We start from the raw sequence: 17,172 nt of genomic DNA, 5'->3' as shown, positions 1-17,172 counted from the left end.
TAGAAATACAAATAATGCACAGAAGATATCTTGAATTTTCACATCGTAACAGTCATGTTGGAGAGTTTTACCATACGTTATATTCCGCATATGCACCACTGAACATTTTTCAGATGCAAAATCCCTTCCATTCATCAAATAAGCCCACAATTTTTGAAACCCAAAATTCGTTCCGATTTCGCATATGTTTCTATAATGGAGTCAATGAAACACGAGCATTAATAGAGTCAATAAAACAAACGATAATTAACCCTACGAAAGTTTTGTGTGTTTCTATAGAGCTATTATGGCTTTCATCCAATCAGTGTTCGAGGGTCTTTTGTCTTTATCTCCATTGTCCCGGTTATTGTTTATTATGTGAAAAGTTACTTTAACGGTTCAGCAAAATTTGAAAATTTGAGGTCGTTTTTAAAAGTACGTTGTTAAAATATAGTGTGTCTGTTATAGTACGCGCTTACACGTGTAAAGCTACTGTGCAAAGCCTTCAGATTTCAAGGTGAGTATTTGAGTTTTCGTAAGTGCGATGCTAAGGCATCTTATTAGAATTTTTTGTCTATGCAAATAGAATGACCCGTGTACGGCCGGTTTTGCAATGCAAGATTCTCATAAGAGCGTGTAACGAACAAGTAACGAGGCCCTGTTAGTATAGGTATACATGTTGGTCATGTCGCTGTCAGAATTTCGTCATTTCGTCTAAAGACGGACACGAGTAACAGAGCAGAAATTTCTCTAATATTTCAATATCTCAACCAATTAAAAAAGACGTGAGTAACCTAGGTACACAGAGCAGGAGTTCCTTTGGTATTTTAAAAGGGCAGTTAATATTGGGGGGTGTGGGGGAAATTTTTTTGATAAAAAAAAAGGCAAACAAAAAAAAAAAAAAGCAACCCTCCCATAAAAAAAAAAACAAAAAAAAACCCAAAAAAAACCCAACGAAACCCTCTAATATAAACGGCCATTTTTATGCGTCGACCAATTTAAGACGAGCAGGAGTTTCTTTCGAAACGGTGTTTTAAATTTTTCGACCAATTGAAAAACGACTTGATCCTGAACTAAGTGCACAAAGCAGATTTTTTTTTTCGTGCATTTTAAGAGAGCATTATTTGAAAACGACGTGTTCTCAACTATCTAGCAAATTCTCAAACAGCTGAATATTTTCCACCGATTGCTCGACCTCGACCGGCGATTATTTTTTAGACTGCTGTCCGCTGTTTCAAGCGTTCACTGTCAGTTTTCAAAGGTGGGTTTGATCTCGCTCGGCTGAAATGATATCTGGGCTTTTTTGTTTTATTTCGATTTACTTTGCTGTGCTTTATCAGGGTGAAGTAGTACGTTAGCTGGTTGCCAGATTAGAGCAGCATCATCAGTCCCTCTCTTGCTGAGATAGATAGACTATATATCTAATGCAAACCCTCATTAGTTTAGTTTTACTCTGTCTTGTTGAAGCCCCTCAAGAATTCATTCAAATTTAAACCCCGGCTTAGAAAAGAACGCAGTGTTCGGGGGATTTTTATTCTTTGAAAGATTTTTGATTCTATGTAACGTCATCACCAAATACATAGTTAGTAGAGGGGACTAACTAACTATGGCAAGGCCAGGATAAAAATACACTCCGAACACAGTCCGATGCAAAGTTTTACTTAACTAACAGTTTGTGTCTTACCCTCCTAGGCAACAGGCTTAAGAGAGATCTCTTGAAGTATGTTTAAACCGATATTAATGATGTCTTTCCTGCTGGCCTTTGGGGTTCTTCCAATCTTATGGTGAGTGTGCATTAATATCTTCATTTGAGTTCATTTGACGGCAAGAACTCGTTAGCATACTGTTGTAATGTTACTCAGGTTCCCCCAGGGTTTTGGAGTAACGGGTAAAATTTTAAAAAAAAAGAGGTGGAAAAAAACCTTAAAAAAACCCCGACGGCCCGCTAAAAAAAAAAAACCCCCATTTTTATCTGCCTTGAGTCACTTTTTCTAAAAAATTTTTTTTTTTGAATGAGATTGAACGCGGTTGAAAAACGTTTTTGATAAAATCACTGTGCATTGTAAAGCAAAAACCGGTTAATTAAAAATCGAGTGCGTAAAAAAGGAAGACAACAACAGTAATAAAGGTTTTGCTGTTGTTAACGTTTGCATAACAAGTCAAGTGATGGAGTTTATTATCCAGCCCCACTCAGACGGTAGAGTTCAATTTTTTTTCAGATTGCAAGAAAATAGCATCTTTTCTACCTGTTTTTTCGTCCCCTGCTCTACCCTACAAGTGGGCTCGACCGCGGTCAAACGGCAGAAATATGCAAAAAATAAGAAAAGTACTGCAAAGATAAGGTTTTAATTTTCACAGTTCAAAGTTCGATACATTACCGGTATTCTGAGGGTTTACTAAGTTTTTTGGAGCTTTACTAAAAAAGTTCTACGTGTTTGAAAATAGCGATATGCGGACTTGTCGGCGCCATTTGTCAAAGCACTTTGGTTCGGATGCGGAACATTTAAAAAGTAAAAACACTCGTTTACCTGAGGAAATGGGATTATGCTTACACTAAGCAACTATTTTTTATCTATCCTTGCTCATCCTAACACTTCAATACGAACAAAAAACGCCGAAATGGAAAGAAAAGCTGCCTGAGACGTTTGACCGTGGTGAACAAGTGGGCTGACCATTTTATTTTTTTACTTTCTCAGTAAAACACTCCCCATCACCACCCGAGAAGGAACAGCATTGAAGATAGCAGCTTTCAACGTTCAAGTGTTTGGAGTAAGGAAAATGGAAAATCAGATGGTTGAAGATGTTCTCATCAAGGTACACCATTCGATTGTAGTATTTAATATGTGGGTGGGGTGAGATCACAAATGTACTGAATACGGCTTCCATAGGCGCCTTTACATGCTGACGTCCAATCTCATAGCTGACTTGAATTTTAAAGCGCAATTGGACACGGAAAATGCGCTGATTACATTCGTAATCGTTACATTAAACAGAAAGGCTGATGTATAGTTTGTTTTCCAGATTATTTTGAGATATGACATCATACTGATCCAGGAAATTCGCTCTGCTGACGACGATCCAATCAACGAACTTCTTGAGTCTGTAAACAGGTAAGCGAACGAGCGCAGTAACAAGAAACAAAGCTGGGATAGTGAATATTGAATGTTGTCTTAAAATCGTATCGGAAACGGGAAATGAAATTAATAATAAACATCGACCACCAAATAAGCTAGGAATACTCGGAAAGAAGGTGGGTAGGTTGGTTGGCGGGCAGGTATGCAAGCAAACAAAAGTATTTATTTTCTGGTTCACGACAGATTTTCATCTCCACCTGGGATCTACAAGATGGCTTTGAGTGTCAGGCTTGGACGGACAGTCAGCAAGGAGCAGTATGCATATTTATACAGGTACGTACAGCAGTAGAAACTTTCACTATGTACTCTTTACCGTACGAAATCATCTGAATCTTATTTAATTTTTTGATAATGTGGAGGTTTCTTTCTTTTCATCAGGAGCGACAAGGTAACTCTCGAAGACAGCTACGTCTTTGACGATGGTGACGAAAGCACTAAAACGGATAAATTCCAACGAGAACCATTTATCGTTCGCTTCAAGGCACACAACACGTGTAAGCTGAGTTTTTTGTGCTATCCTCTTAGAGTTTGGCTAGTTTTTCATCATCATCGATCCTTTTCGCGCCATTGGACGCATAAGGCCTCTACAGTCTCTCTCCAGCGGGAGCGGTCTTGTGCCGCCTTCCGGATCCCATTCCAGGTCAGGTGCAGGGACTTAAGTTCTTTCTCGGTCGACCTTCGCCAAGTTGTTCTAGGCCTTCCCCGTGCTCGCTTTCCCTCTGGTGTCCAGAATAAACCTTCTTTAGCCACATCGCCGGAGTCCTTCCTCAATATATGCCTAGTTTTTACTTGTCATTATTTGCATCTGGACTTGGCTGCTTTGGGGCAGTGATACTGAGGTTAGCTTTAGCTTTCAATGAGCCTGCTGGGGCTCTCCAGAGTCTCGCCAGGGGAGGGGCCAATTCCGGCCAGGTTTTGAAAGACTGTTGGGTACTTTTTTTAAAAAACCAAAACTGCAGTTATTTGTTATAATAATAAAAAAATAAGATATGTTTCTAGTGGTCATGCACTTAGCTTCATATCTCAACGAGATAGCTAGTTTACAGGCATGCCACTGAAACAGAGGAAACAAATAATTTTAAATGAATATAACAAGGTTAAAAATCCCAACTGGCAGGAGGCAGACCAGTTGGCTATATCATGAGAAAATGAGGGGACAGACTGTCCCTGATACTCTCTTGGCTATATACAAAGCTGCGTATCTATGGTCTGGATGAATGCAGCCTGGCCCTTATGCGCTCGTTCCTTCAAAATCGCAGGCAGCGCACGGTCATCCGCGGTAGTGCACAGTCTTCGTCCCAGGCTCTCACACATGGTGTACCACAGGGATCCGTACTCTCTCCACTACTCTTCCTGGTATTCATAAACGATCTTTCCGAGGGAGTGTCACAACCAACCACAGTCGACATCTTTGCGGATGATACAACTTTGAGCTCATCCTCGCCATACACTGATACTTCTGGTCTATGCTCCAGGCTCTGTGAGAGCACCCGTGAGCTTGAGGACTGGACTAGAAATAACCGTTTCAAACTAAATATCGAGAAGACGAAGTCTATGTTTGTAACTGGGAGTAGGCTACGCACTAAGATCGGTAGTACAGGTGTCGACGAGATGAAAGTCTGTACCAGCAGCGGGGAAGCCTTAGACAATACCACAAGCCACAAGCTTCTTGGAGTCCATGTTGATCAAGACCTAAGTTTCAATGAACATGTCGATCACTTATGTAAGAAACTAGCAAAGCGTTTAGGTGTTCTTAGGTCAATCAGACATTATCTTCCTCTAAACGAGCGCATACTCTTCTACAATGCAACTATTAAGCCTATATTTCTGTACGGCGGAGCAGTCTGGAGTTCAACATCTAAAAGTAACATAAGAAGAATTTTTCGTCTCAAGAAAAGGGCTGCCCGTGTTATCCTTGGCGTTAAAACAAGAGATGAACGTACTGTAAGTTTATTTAAGAGACTAGACTGGTTGCCCTTTTATGATGAAATCACTGTTAATAAGCTATGCTTAATTTACAAATGCCTAAATGGACAATGCCCAGAGTATTTAAGGAACAGACTTGTAAGTGTCAATGACATGTCCACCAGAACCTCGCGCTATGGTGATATTACTTTACGCTGTCCTCGGTATAACCGTGAAACGGAAGGTGGAAGAACTTTTCTTGTTTCAGCCACTAAATGTTGGAACTCTTTGCCTATATATATTAGAACTAGCACTAGCATTAAGGCTTTTAAACATAATTATAGTAATTTTATTAAGGAAGGTTATGCCGACTTAGATAGCTTTCCCATGTCATAATTTTTAAATTTTTATACTGTCACACCCAAATTACTGTTTGCATTTTTATCTAGTTTTTATCTATTTTATCTGTTCTCATTTTTTTATTGATAATATATTTGTAGTAGTATTAACTTTTATTCTAGGGGAGGGCCACAGGTTTTTCAGTTTTCAACTGTAATGTGTAACCCTCATTAAATAAAGTTGTTATTATTATTATTATAAAGCGTGGTCGAGGATTTGAACTCGGGACAACCGAGAATCAAATCCAGCTAGTGGCAAGGGCAGGTCTCGAACCGGCGGCCTCCGGATTACAATACCAGCGCCCTAAACCACTTGTTAGTGTTCAAACACTAACAAAGTGAAAGTCAGACAGTACCGTAAAGAATATTGTCCCGATTTACGAGACTTCTTATCATTTTAATCATTCTCATTTTTATATAGACGTGTCCGACTTCGCAATGGTCGCCATACACACATCTCCATCAGAAGCAGTTCCCGAAATCGACCGACTAGTTGACGTTTATGACGACATTACACGAAAATGGAGCTTGAATGACGTCATGATCTTAGGTGACTTCAATGCCGGCTGTAGTTATGTCATCAAGTCCGCCTGGGAGAAAATAAGGCTCGCCACAGACAGACGATTTTATTGGCTGTTTTCTGATGACGTGGACACCACCGTGGCAAAATCTGATTGCCCGTATGACAGGTACATGAGCCGAATATAGAAAAAGTAGTGTTCTCTCTTCTTTGTAATTGGGGAGGTTATAGAACCTTTATGTTTAATTTTGACAGGATAAGAAAAATAAATGATAAAACCAAATTCTTCATCGACTGTTTTATTCGCAGTCTGTCCACTTCCTGCAGCGTTAAGATCTTTTTAAATATGTCAGTCAAAACTACTTTGAGTTACAGATCAAACAAGTAACAGCGTATGTATGCACAAGTAGCCGACGCAAAAAGAAACATTTTATTGTGCGCACGTGAATTTTAACTTGACTGCTTTCTTTTTTTAGGATGGTTGTCGCCGGCCATAACATGATAAGAGGAGTTTTCGCAGACAGTGCGAGTGTGTTTCGTTATGACGAGGCTTATGGTCTTAATCAAGAACAGGTACATTTCTCTATCTTGCCAGATGGTATTTCACATTGGGTGAGGACACTCTAACCGTGGCCATCTTCTAGTGGGGTGTGACGTTTTGATAGATGGGGGTGGTTGGAAGTTGGGAGGCGTGTTTGATCCGGGTTGAGGCAAGGGACTGCTAGATCATAGTGGTACCCCAGTAGCCGGTGGGGGGAACTCACCTATTGGTCATTCACATAAGATAATGCATGGTCTGGAGTACCCTTTTCTATTATTTAAGGATTTAAAGTTAGAATAGATGAAAAGTTTTAAATCCCACTTCTACATACCTAACGGAAAAACCCTGTATGGAAGGTGTTTTTCATAGTCATAGTTTTGTGCATACATACATACATAGCTTTTTGTTAAGGCAGGTCTCGTAGGGCAACCATAAAGGCTGGTGTGGACCTGCCATTAAATAATACACTAACAAAACATATAACTATTAATGAAAAAGAAATATAAAAAGAGAATTAAAAATATATGAAGTCAGAATCCTTGGAATTAATCAAGCAGGCCTCTTTCTCAAACTGGATTAGGTCTATAGATCTAGGGACACGTTTAAGACTTGCTTTGAAAAGCTGTAAGGAGGCAGCGTTTCTGATGTTTCTCGGGATTGAGTTCCATACAATAGGGCCCCGATATCTCACGCTGTTTCTTCCAAGTAAACTATTGTAACGTATTAGAGAAAAGTCATTAGAGCGCCTTAATTTATAATTATTATCGTCGTAACGTGTTCCAAGCAGGGATGTAAGTTGATCAGGTAGAGAGTGATTGTACACCTGGTACATAATGGAAGCAAGCCTTCGCTTGTAAATATAATTCAAAGGCTTCCACTTTACAATTTGAAGAACGGCAGCATCAGGTGTTTCACTGGGTAGCTTGTGAATTAATTTGGCAGCTTTAATGTGTAATAGTTCCAAGTCGTTGAATGTGGCCAAGGAACATGATCCCCAGACCGAGATACAATAGGTGATGCTTGGGACGATACCTTTATAGTATATTTCTTCAAGTAAATTTTTTGGCAGCCCTTTCATTGTTTTCAAAAATGTCAGTTTTCCAACAAATCTACTATGTAAGGTTTTAACTTGTAAATACAATTGACGTACCTTTGCTTACAATCCTTACAGGCTGAAGATGTGAGCGATCATTGGCCCATTGAGATACAACTGAAAGATTCTAGTAAGTAACTTACTACAGTTTAAAATACGTTCGGGTTTTCCTGGAAACAAGTTAAACGCAAAACGATTTCCAGCCTCAAATAGCCGTGGTTGCAGCGCCAGTTCAAATAGCTCCTTTCAAATTTATTTTATTTCATCACACGCCAGCCAGATTCATTGCCTATAACTCAGTGTTTCCTTATCAAATACATCGTGTAAACCAGCCGTTAAGCCTGGTTTACACGTGATGCAAACGCAAATTCAAGGAAAAACACGTGTAAACTTGTGTGTAAACTGGTTCAACGCAAACGCAAATGCAAACTCTGGTGCAAATGGAAGGAAAACACGTGTGAACTAATTCAACGCAAACGCAAGCGCAAATGCAAGTGCAAGGATGGAAAATTGTCCATTTTCTTGCACCTGGTTTGTGCTTGTATTTGTGCTGCTTCACTGGTGATCATTGCTAACACAAATGCTAGCACAAACGTAAGCAAGCGAATGAATGAAGCGTGGCTTGTCCGCCATCTTGCTTGCATTTGCGTTGCCATAGGCATTTCGCTCCTTCTACCATATTTTCTGGGGCTACAGTGTCACAGAGATTCGAGTTTACTCTAATCAGGAAAGAGAATCGAAGCGGCGTAATGTAGTGCTGACCTTGCCAAATTATATTCCTTTAAATACAGCAGATTAACAATTTTGCTTTCTTTTCCTTAAGCTTACAGAGATGAAGAGAGATTCTTTGCCGAGTCTGTCACAGTCACCAACAAAGATGGCCTTATGGAACCAGTGTCCAAATCCGTCCTCTACTCTCTACGATCGACTTCAAAAAATCCACTACTGTCTCAAGGTTTCTCTGTAAAAACCACCTACACAAAAACCGGAAAAATTGATGAAATTATTCTTACAAAAGCAGTCGATTCAGATGAAATGGCCAGAAATGCCGTTAAGACATTTCACAAGTATTTTCCATCTTTAGTTTCCGCCTCTCAGGTGGCGGTGAGCGATCGAAAAATATTTAAGATATCGACTTTTGAAGATGTCCATTGCTCTAGAGAAGTGTCCAAGGAGACAGTGTACCAAATGCTGTCTAATAAATGCAGTGGCATGAGGCTGCCAACGATTAACGCCGTTCAGCTCATTTGTAGCACATCCCTGGGCTTGTGTGAAATTGGCATCCAGGCGGCTTTGAATTCATTGTAATCTTTTTTATGCAAGGCTAAATCAGCTCTTGCTGTATGTGTTTGTTTTATAAATCAAAGGTGAACCTCGCCTGAAGTTTTCAGTCAAAGGAAATATGGTCTGTAGATTAGACAAAACTCAAATTTTCAGTATTTAACGCTTCTTTTCGATTTACGCAGCTGACGTATCGATCGATGGCCCTCTGTAGGAGAGAGTCTTGTCACTTTTTATTTAGCTTACATATTCCACAGAACCCTAGGATGTGAGCTTAGTATTCTTGTATCCATTATGTACTCCAGAATAAACTGTTTCGTTATTTTTACCCAGTGTTATTTCATTTACTTATTATTTGCTAATACAGTCCGCCATACCTTAGCATCGGATGTCAGACAACAGAAAATAAGGTTCTTACAAGGTTGGGTAGCAGAGATGGAGCAGTGGTGAGAGCGCTCGTCTCCCACCAATGTGACCCGGGTTCGATTCCGGCCCGGTGCCATATGTGGATCGAGTTTGTTGTCGGTTGTCGCCTTAGTCCGAGGGCCTTTCTACGGGTTCTCCGGCCGTTTTCCTCCTGGAAAACCAACATTTTCAAATTCCAATAGAAGACTACTCTTTCACAGAATGCAAGGGAGAAACAGACAGGCGAACGACCGCGCGAACTGGAAAGGAAAAGAACGAGGACAAGGGAAAGTGGACCATCTCCCTAGTCCCCTCTCCTTATTGGATAAATCCTCTTGTCACACGGCATGTAGCAATGAGGTGTGTAGCATTACCTACCATTCGTTAAGTTTTCAAAATTTGAGAGTCCAGCTAACACCGAAAAGCATTCGACAGCCCTGGAAATACGACGTAAGTATTTTCATGTAGAACTGTATTCTCCGTTTTCAGCATTTCGGATCATGGCCTAGTTCACGTTTATGACGACATTACACGAAAATGGAGCTTGAAGGACGTCATGATCTTAGGTGACTTCAATGCCGGCTGTAGTTATGTCATCAAGTCCGCCTGGGAGAAAATAAGGCTCGCCACAGACAGACGATTTTATTGGCTGTTTTCTGATGACGTGGACACCACCGTGGCAAAATCTGATTGCCCGTATGACAGGTACATGAGCCGAATATAGAATAAAGAAGTGTTCTCTCTTCTTTGTAATTGGGGAGGTTATAGAACCTTTATGTTTAATTTTGACAGGATAAGAAAAATAAATGATAAAACCAAATTCTTCATCGACTGTTTTATTTGCAGTCTGTCCACTTCCTGCAGCGTTAAGATCTTTTTAAATATGTCAGTCAAAACTACTTTGAGTTACAGATCAAACAAGTAACAGCGTATGTATGCACAAGTAGCCGACGCAAAAAGAAACAATTTATTGTGGGCACGTGAATTTTAACTTGACTGCTTTCTTTTTTAGGATGGTTGTCGCCGGCCATAACATGATCAGAGGAGTTTTCGCAGACAGTGCGAGTGTGTTTCGTTATGATGAGGCTTATGGTCTTAATCAAGAACAGGTACATTTCTCTATCTTGCCAGATGGTATTTCACATTGGGTGAGGGCACTCTAACCTTGGCCATCTTCTAGTGGGGTGTGACGTTTTGATAGATGGGGGTGGTTGGAAGTTGGGAGGCGTGTTTGATCCGGGTTGAGGCAAGGGACTGCTAGATCATAGTGGTACCCCAGTAGCCGGTGGCGGGGAACTCACCTATTGGTCTTTCACATATGCATGGTCTGGAGTACCCTTTTCTATTATTTAAGGATTTAAAGTTAGAATAGATGAAAAGTTTTAAATCCCACTTCTACATACCTAACGGAAAAACCCTGTATGGAAGGTGTTTTTCATAGTCATAGTTTTGTGCATACATACATACATAGCTTTTTGTTAAGGCAGGTCTCGTAGGGCAACCATAAAGGCTGGTGTGGACCTGCCATTAAATAATACACTAACAAAACATATAACTATTAATGAAAAAGAAATATAAAAAGAGAATTAAAAATATATGAAGTCAGAATCCTTGGAATTAATCAAGCAGGCCTCTTTCTCAAACTGGATTAGGTCTATAGATCTAGAGACACGTTTAAGACTTGCTTTGAAAAGCTGTAAGGAGGCAGCGTTTCTGATGTTTCTCGGGATTGAGTTCCATACAATAGGGCCCCGATATCTCACGCTGTTTCTTCCAAGTAAACTATTGTAACGTATTAGAGAAAAGTCATTAGAGCGCCTTAATTTATAATTATTATCGTCGTAACGTGTTCCAAGCAGGGATGTAAGTTGATCAGGTAGAGAGTGATTGTACACCTGGTACATAATGGAAGCAAGCCTTCGCTTGTAAATATAATTCAAAGGCTTCCACTTTACAATTTGAAGAACGGCAGCATCAGGTGTTTCACTGGGTAGCTTGTGAATTAATTTGGCAGCTTTAATGTGTAATAGTTCCAAGTCGTTGAATGTGGCCAAGGAACATGATCCCCAGACCGAGATACAATAGGTGATGCTTGGGACGATACCTTTATAGTATATTTCTTTAAGTAAATTTTTTGGCAGCCCTTTCATTGTTTTCAAAAATGTCAGTTTTCCAACAAATCTACTATGTAAGGTTTTAACTTGTAAATACAATTGACGTACCTTTGCTTACAATCCTTACAGGCTGAAGATGTGAGCGATCATTGGCCCATTGAGATACAACTGAAAGATTCTAGTAAGTAACTTACTACAGTTTAAAATACGTTCGGGTTTTCCTGGAAACAAGTTAAACGCGAAACGATTTCCAGCCTCAAATCGCCGTGGTTGCAGCGCCAGTTCAAATAGCTCCTTTCAAATTTATTTTATTTCATCACACGCCAGCCAGATTCATTGCCTATAACTCAGTGTTTCCCGCTTATCAAATACATCGTGTAAACCAGCCGTTAAGCCTGGTTTACACGTGATGCAAACGCAAATTCAAGGAAAAACACGTGTAAACTTGTGTGTAAACTGGTTCAACGCAAACGCAAATGCAAACTCTGGTGCAAATGGAAGGAAAACACGTGTGAACTAATTCAACGCAAACGCAAGCGCAAATGCAAGTGCAAGGATGGAAAATTGTCCATTTTCTTGCACCTGGTTTGTGCTTGTATTTGTGCTGCTTCACTGGTGATCATTGCTAACACAAATGCTAGCACAAACGTAAGCAAGCGAATGAATGAAGCGTGGCTTGTCCGCCATCTTGCTTGCATTTGCGTCCCCATAAGCATTTCGCTCCTTCTACCATATTTTCTGGGGCTACAGTGTCACAGAGATTCGAGTTTACTCTAATCAGGAAAGAGAATCGAAGCGGCGTAATGTAGTGCTGACCTTGCCAAATTATATTCCTTTAAATACAGCAGATTAACAATTTTGCTTTCTTTTCCTTAAGCTTACAGAGATGAAGAGAGATTCTTTGCCGAGTCTGTCACAGTCACCAACAAAGATGGCCTTATGGAACCAGTGTCCAAATCCGTCCTCTACTCACTACGATCGACTTCAAAAAATCTACTACTGTCTCAAGGTTTCTCTGTAAAAACCACATACACAAAAACCGGAAAAATTGACGAAATCATTCTCAGAAAAGCAGTCGATTCAGATAAAATGGCCAGAAATGCCGTTAAGACATTTCGCAAGTATTTTCCATCTTTAGTTTCCGCCTCTCAGGTGGCAGTGAGCGATCGAAAAATATTCAAGATATCACATTTTGAAGATGTCAATTGCTCAAGAAAAGTGTCCAAGGAGACAGTATACCAAATGCTGTCTAACAAATGCAGTGGCATGAAGCTGCCAACGATTACCGCGGTTCAGCTCATTTGTAGCACATCAATGGGCTTGTGTGAAATTGGTATCCAGGCAGCTTCAAATTCTTTGTAATCTTTTTTACGCAGAGCTTAATCAGCTCTTGCTGTATGTTTTTGGTTTTTATAAATCAAAGGTAAATCTCGCCTAAAGATTTCAAAGAAAATATGGTCATTAGATTAGACAGCACTCAGTTTTTATGTAACACCCTCTATTCGATCTACGCAGCTGACGTATCGATCGATGGTCTTCCGTACGAGAAAGTCTTTTTTTATTTAGCGTACATCTCCTGCAGAGGCCCAGGGTGTGAGCCTAGTATTCTAGTATCCATAATGTACTCCTGAATAAACTGTTTCGTTATTTTTGCCCAGCCGGTGTTATTTCATTTACTTATTATTTGCTAATACCGTCCGCCATACCTTAGCATCGGATGTCAGACAACAGAAAATAAGGTTCTTACAAGGTTGGGTAGCAGAGATGGAGCAGTGGTGAGAGCGCTCGTCTCCCACCAATGTGACCCGGGTTCGATTCCGGCCCGGTGCCATATGTGGATCGAGTTTGTTGTCGGTTGTCGCCTTAGTCCGAGGGCCTTTCTACGGGTTCTCCGGCCGTTTTCCTCCTGGAAAACCAACATTTCCAAATTCCAATAGAAGACTACTCTTTCACAGAATGCAAGGGAGAAACAGACAGGCGAACGACCGCGCGAACTGGAAAGGAAAAGAACGAGGACAAGGGAAAGTGGACCATCTCCCTAGTCCCCTCTCCTTATTGGATAAATCCTCTTGTCAAACGGCATGTAGCAATGAGGTATGTAGCATTACCTACCATTCGTGAAGTTTTCAAAATTTGAGAGTCCAGCTAACACCAAAAAGTATTCGACAGCCCTGGAAATACGCGTAAGTATTTTCATGTAGAACTGTATTCTCCGTTTTCAGCATCTCGGATATGGCGTCACAAGGTCGTCCCTTATCAGACCATTGAAATTGGTGGACATAACATCCTGTAAAAGAAAACCAAAAAAAAATCTCACGAGGATTCTTGTTAGTAACTCGATTCTGTTTATATTCCCGACTATTTTTACGTTCAATATTAACACGATTGTTACTTCCTGGTAACACAAAAATATTTGAGAGTTATAAAAAGCGGAGCGCTTGTATGTGTTTTACCTCTTCAAGTGCTATTGACTATTTATTTTTCTTCGGTCAGTTAATACGTGAAGATATTGAGGGTTTCGGCAAAAACGCACTAATATCACTAGTGAATTAAAAATTACGATATTTAGGCACAACGCGGGTTTTTGTTTTCGCCTAGTGGCATGTAAAACAGGCGAAACCGCCGTCGCTGCTCACGTAGGAAATGTGTTATAGTGCGGCAAATCTACTCTTTAGATCAGTGATCAACTGCTGTGTTCTCCTCAAAATATCAATACAAACTCCAGCATACAAGTCACTGAAGTCATGAGAATATAAGCTCCTACCCAGGCGGAAAAATCATAAAGTATTGACAAACATTGTCAGAGATTTTAGCGGTACAGTGATCGCTGTATTTATACTCAAGGTAACACCTGGAAATGTACAGAGTCTAGCACGGATAATCTTTCCGTGTTGCTGTTATGCTGCTATCAGTTCTTAAATTTTTGGTTTGAATACCTTATTGTTACTTATTTTCGCGGGTACTTAATTTCGCGAAAAGGAACAGGAATATTTTGCGAGACTTAATTTTCGCGATTTGGCCAAAAATACGTAATTAGCATAAAAAAATACAATAGAAATCGTTTAGAATTAATTTTCGCGGGTTTTTAATTTCGCGATTTTTTGAAAATCGCGAAAATCGCGAAAATTAAGTCCCGCGAAAATAAGTAACAATAAGGTAGTTGTTCCCCGGCCGGGGTCTATGCTCGTTTGATCATGAAACGTAAAAGGATGCTGTCTGGGCGGGGCTTCAGTAGCCACTCATGTAATCCCGGAAAGAGGTGGGAGTATCAAAGAGGAGAAGAGAAGAAGTCGGATAAGTAAATCAAGGTGATTGCATCCTCAATCCAGCTCCGTGGTAGTTTAGTTCTCAGCTTTATTCATGGCAGGCTCAGACTAGGCTTATAATATTGAGGAGACTTGAGAAATTAAACAGACTAATCTCTCTCTGCGGAAACTATTTATTTTTGGTCCAAGCAAAAAAGAAACACCTCGCCGCGTTAGACCCTCTATAAACGGAGGTCTTTTAAGTTGCGGTTTATTTTGGTCTTAAAGATATCCGCTAAATGCATGTTAAACAGACTGCAATTGTGCTCAATACTGGAGTCCGTTTACAACAGGCTGGGAGCATCCCCCATCCCCACTCTCGTCCCATAACATTATATTTGACCGAAATGGACCATCATTATTTTGGAAGGGGGGGGGGGGGGGCAAACAATTTTTTCAGTGTCGTTGTCTGTGCAAACAGTTTATTTCCGGCTGCATCTTCCTGCAGACAATGCTTTTTGATGTCTGCAAACAATTTATTTGATTTTTTTTTTCAGGATTTTTGATCCCCCTCCAAAAAACGGGCATAAAGACCAAGGTTAAAACTGCGAGATACTTTATATTGACATCATACTTTAAAACATCAGAGACTGTTCTTTCTTCTGCATCAATTCGAGTCGAAGCTACATGTCGGAATGAGTATTATTTTGTGCAAATGTAATTTACTCAGCTCTTGGCCATGCTACAGGAAGCTTGAAGCATTTGTCGTTTATCCTGTTTACTCTAGGAATTCGCCAAAAAGGAAGTTTTGAAAGAAGGAAGAACCTTGGCCTGCGTGCAGCAGGCGTCTCATATTCAGTCCTTTATTTGACGGAAAATGACGGAAATGGGAACCCTCAGTGATGCATACACTCCCAGAATCTTCATTTGTGTTACTACCGCTGATGATTTGCGGTCAGAACAAAATAATATTGACAAGCTGGAGTCATTTGGAGAGGATATCAAATTGCCGTAACCTCGTCACAGGATCTTTACGTTCTTTTATTGTCCGACGAGGACGTACTACGAGCTTTACGGCTTTGATTCTTTAAAGGAAGGAGGTTAGGATGACTTCTGTGTTAAAGTGGGGCTCCAAGAAAGGTGGTAAACCCCAAGGTAAATCGATGTTTGATTTCCAGACTTACGAACCTTCTGCTCGGCATATTTGTGTTGTGCACCTTTGATTGAACAGCACTTAGACGCTTAGACTAATATTTAACTTCGTTTAACAGAAAGTGGGACTGGAAAGACTTGGATTCATTCTTCGGAGGCTTTACAACAAGGTTCTGTGGTTTACGCTGTCAAGGTATGTGTGTGGCCCGCTGAATGTGTCACATGGAAAAAAACACGGTCCGGTTCTAAGCTTTGTTTTGCGTAAGGATTAAGAATTTAATATCCAATATAGCAAGATTATTCCTCAAAAATATTCCTCTGAGAAGTTAAATGATTACGTGCATTTACATGTTAGTGTAGTCTTATCTGATATTCTTTAATAAATCGTTGGCCATTAGCGCTCGCAGAACATTTGGTTGCGTTCGATCTCGGAAAACCACGAGGCTTCAATCGATGGATCAACTCTCTAGCTCTTCCTTTATCTTCACACGGTGTATTGGTAGATATCATATTTCCATTCAAAACACACTAATTTCTGTTGTAATGAAAGGAACTGTCCCCGGTCAGAAATATAATTTGGCTCAAATAAAACGACTTTGCGGCTCTTCGTTGGCCCGGAAATTGCTAAGTATTTCTCCCAGGCCAATAACGCTTTCGCACCAAAATCTCACGCCTCCAGTTCAAAATAAACCAGCGATCGACCTCTAAACAGTTTGATAAATCGGCAAGCACAGATGTCGAACAAGATTCAGCTGGCTTATTTTGAATTAAAACATTCACATGTGACTATATTTAATTCTTTTCTATTCTTAAGATATACTTGAACTACTCATTAACAATATCTGATGGTTTTTTAATAGTTCCAAGCTTGTGAACAGACACGAACAATTTAGTACCAAAAATGAAATTTTTAAATTTATCCCGATCTGTGTTTATACGTACCCTTAGGGGTTACTGAAAACTTTGTTTCTTTTTTATCTCTTATACTCAAGGTCAAAATTAAATTACTGTTTTGTTATAGCTGTGTTAATAATTATTCAACCATTGTGTACATTAGTTTTCATTCAACTTTGTTTTTAGCAAAACTCTCCAAAAAGACTAGTTAGTACTAAAAAAGCTTGATGGCAAATACTTTAAGTGGGAAATTTTTTATATCGGGAATTGTCTTTGAAAAGAAGGCATACCCATGTACACAGAAGCTGGGGGAGAAATTTAAATTAACTGCTTCTTTGACAACAGCAGTATGTTTCCCCACAGGTAGACACACTTGCAATATGAGGGTTTTGGCGCAAATCCAAAAAAATGCGTTCGGGGCTTCGCCTGGCTCGCCTGCCGGCTTCGCCATTCTCGCCCCTCACTGTTTTTTTTGGATTTGCGTCCAAAACCCTCATATTGCAAGTGTGTG

At 40.1% G+C, this 17,172-nt stretch overlaps 2 protein-coding genes across 2 annotated transcripts in view; both read left to right on the top strand.

Annotated features, from left to right (window-relative positions):
* Positions 1-421: 421 nt before the first annotated feature.
* On the top strand, positions 422-12,954 carry LOC144661052 (uncharacterized). The gene is made up of 14 exons (XM_078521761.1): positions 422-496; positions 1,672-1,763; positions 2,676-2,793; positions 3,001-3,089; positions 3,297-3,386; positions 3,492-3,607; positions 5,838-6,105; positions 6,413-6,509; positions 7,649-7,700; positions 8,394-8,874; positions 9,746-9,961; positions 10,269-10,365; positions 11,500-11,551; positions 12,248-12,954. The coding sequence occupies exons 2-14, from the start codon at positions 1,702-1,704 to the stop codon at positions 12,730-12,732; spliced, it is 2,223 nt and encodes a 740-aa protein (XP_078377887.1). The 5' UTR covers positions 422-496; positions 1,672-1,701; the 3' UTR covers positions 12,733-12,954.
* A 2,628-nt stretch (positions 12,955-15,582) lies between these two features.
* Positions 15,583-17,172, top strand: part of LOC144661050 (PTB domain-containing engulfment adapter protein 1-like) — a 10,555-nt gene continuing 8,965 nt past the window's right edge. The window contains 2 exon segments of the mRNA XM_078521760.1: positions 15,583-15,770; positions 15,887-16,028. Of these exon segments, the coding sequence (XP_078377886.1) occupies positions 15,722-15,770; positions 15,887-16,028 (191 nt within the window). The 5' untranslated portion in view covers positions 15,583-15,721.

This window comes from Oculina patagonica, chromosome 7 (genome assembly GCF_052425735.1).
Source record: "Oculina patagonica isolate OP01 chromosome 7, crgOcupat, whole genome shotgun sequence".
NCBI classification, from domain to species: domain Eukaryota; kingdom Metazoa; phylum Cnidaria; class Anthozoa; order Scleractinia; family Oculinidae; genus Oculina; species Oculina patagonica.
The sequence above is the reverse complement of the archived record's forward strand: the minus strand, read 5'-3'. Positions and strand labels throughout refer to the sequence as shown.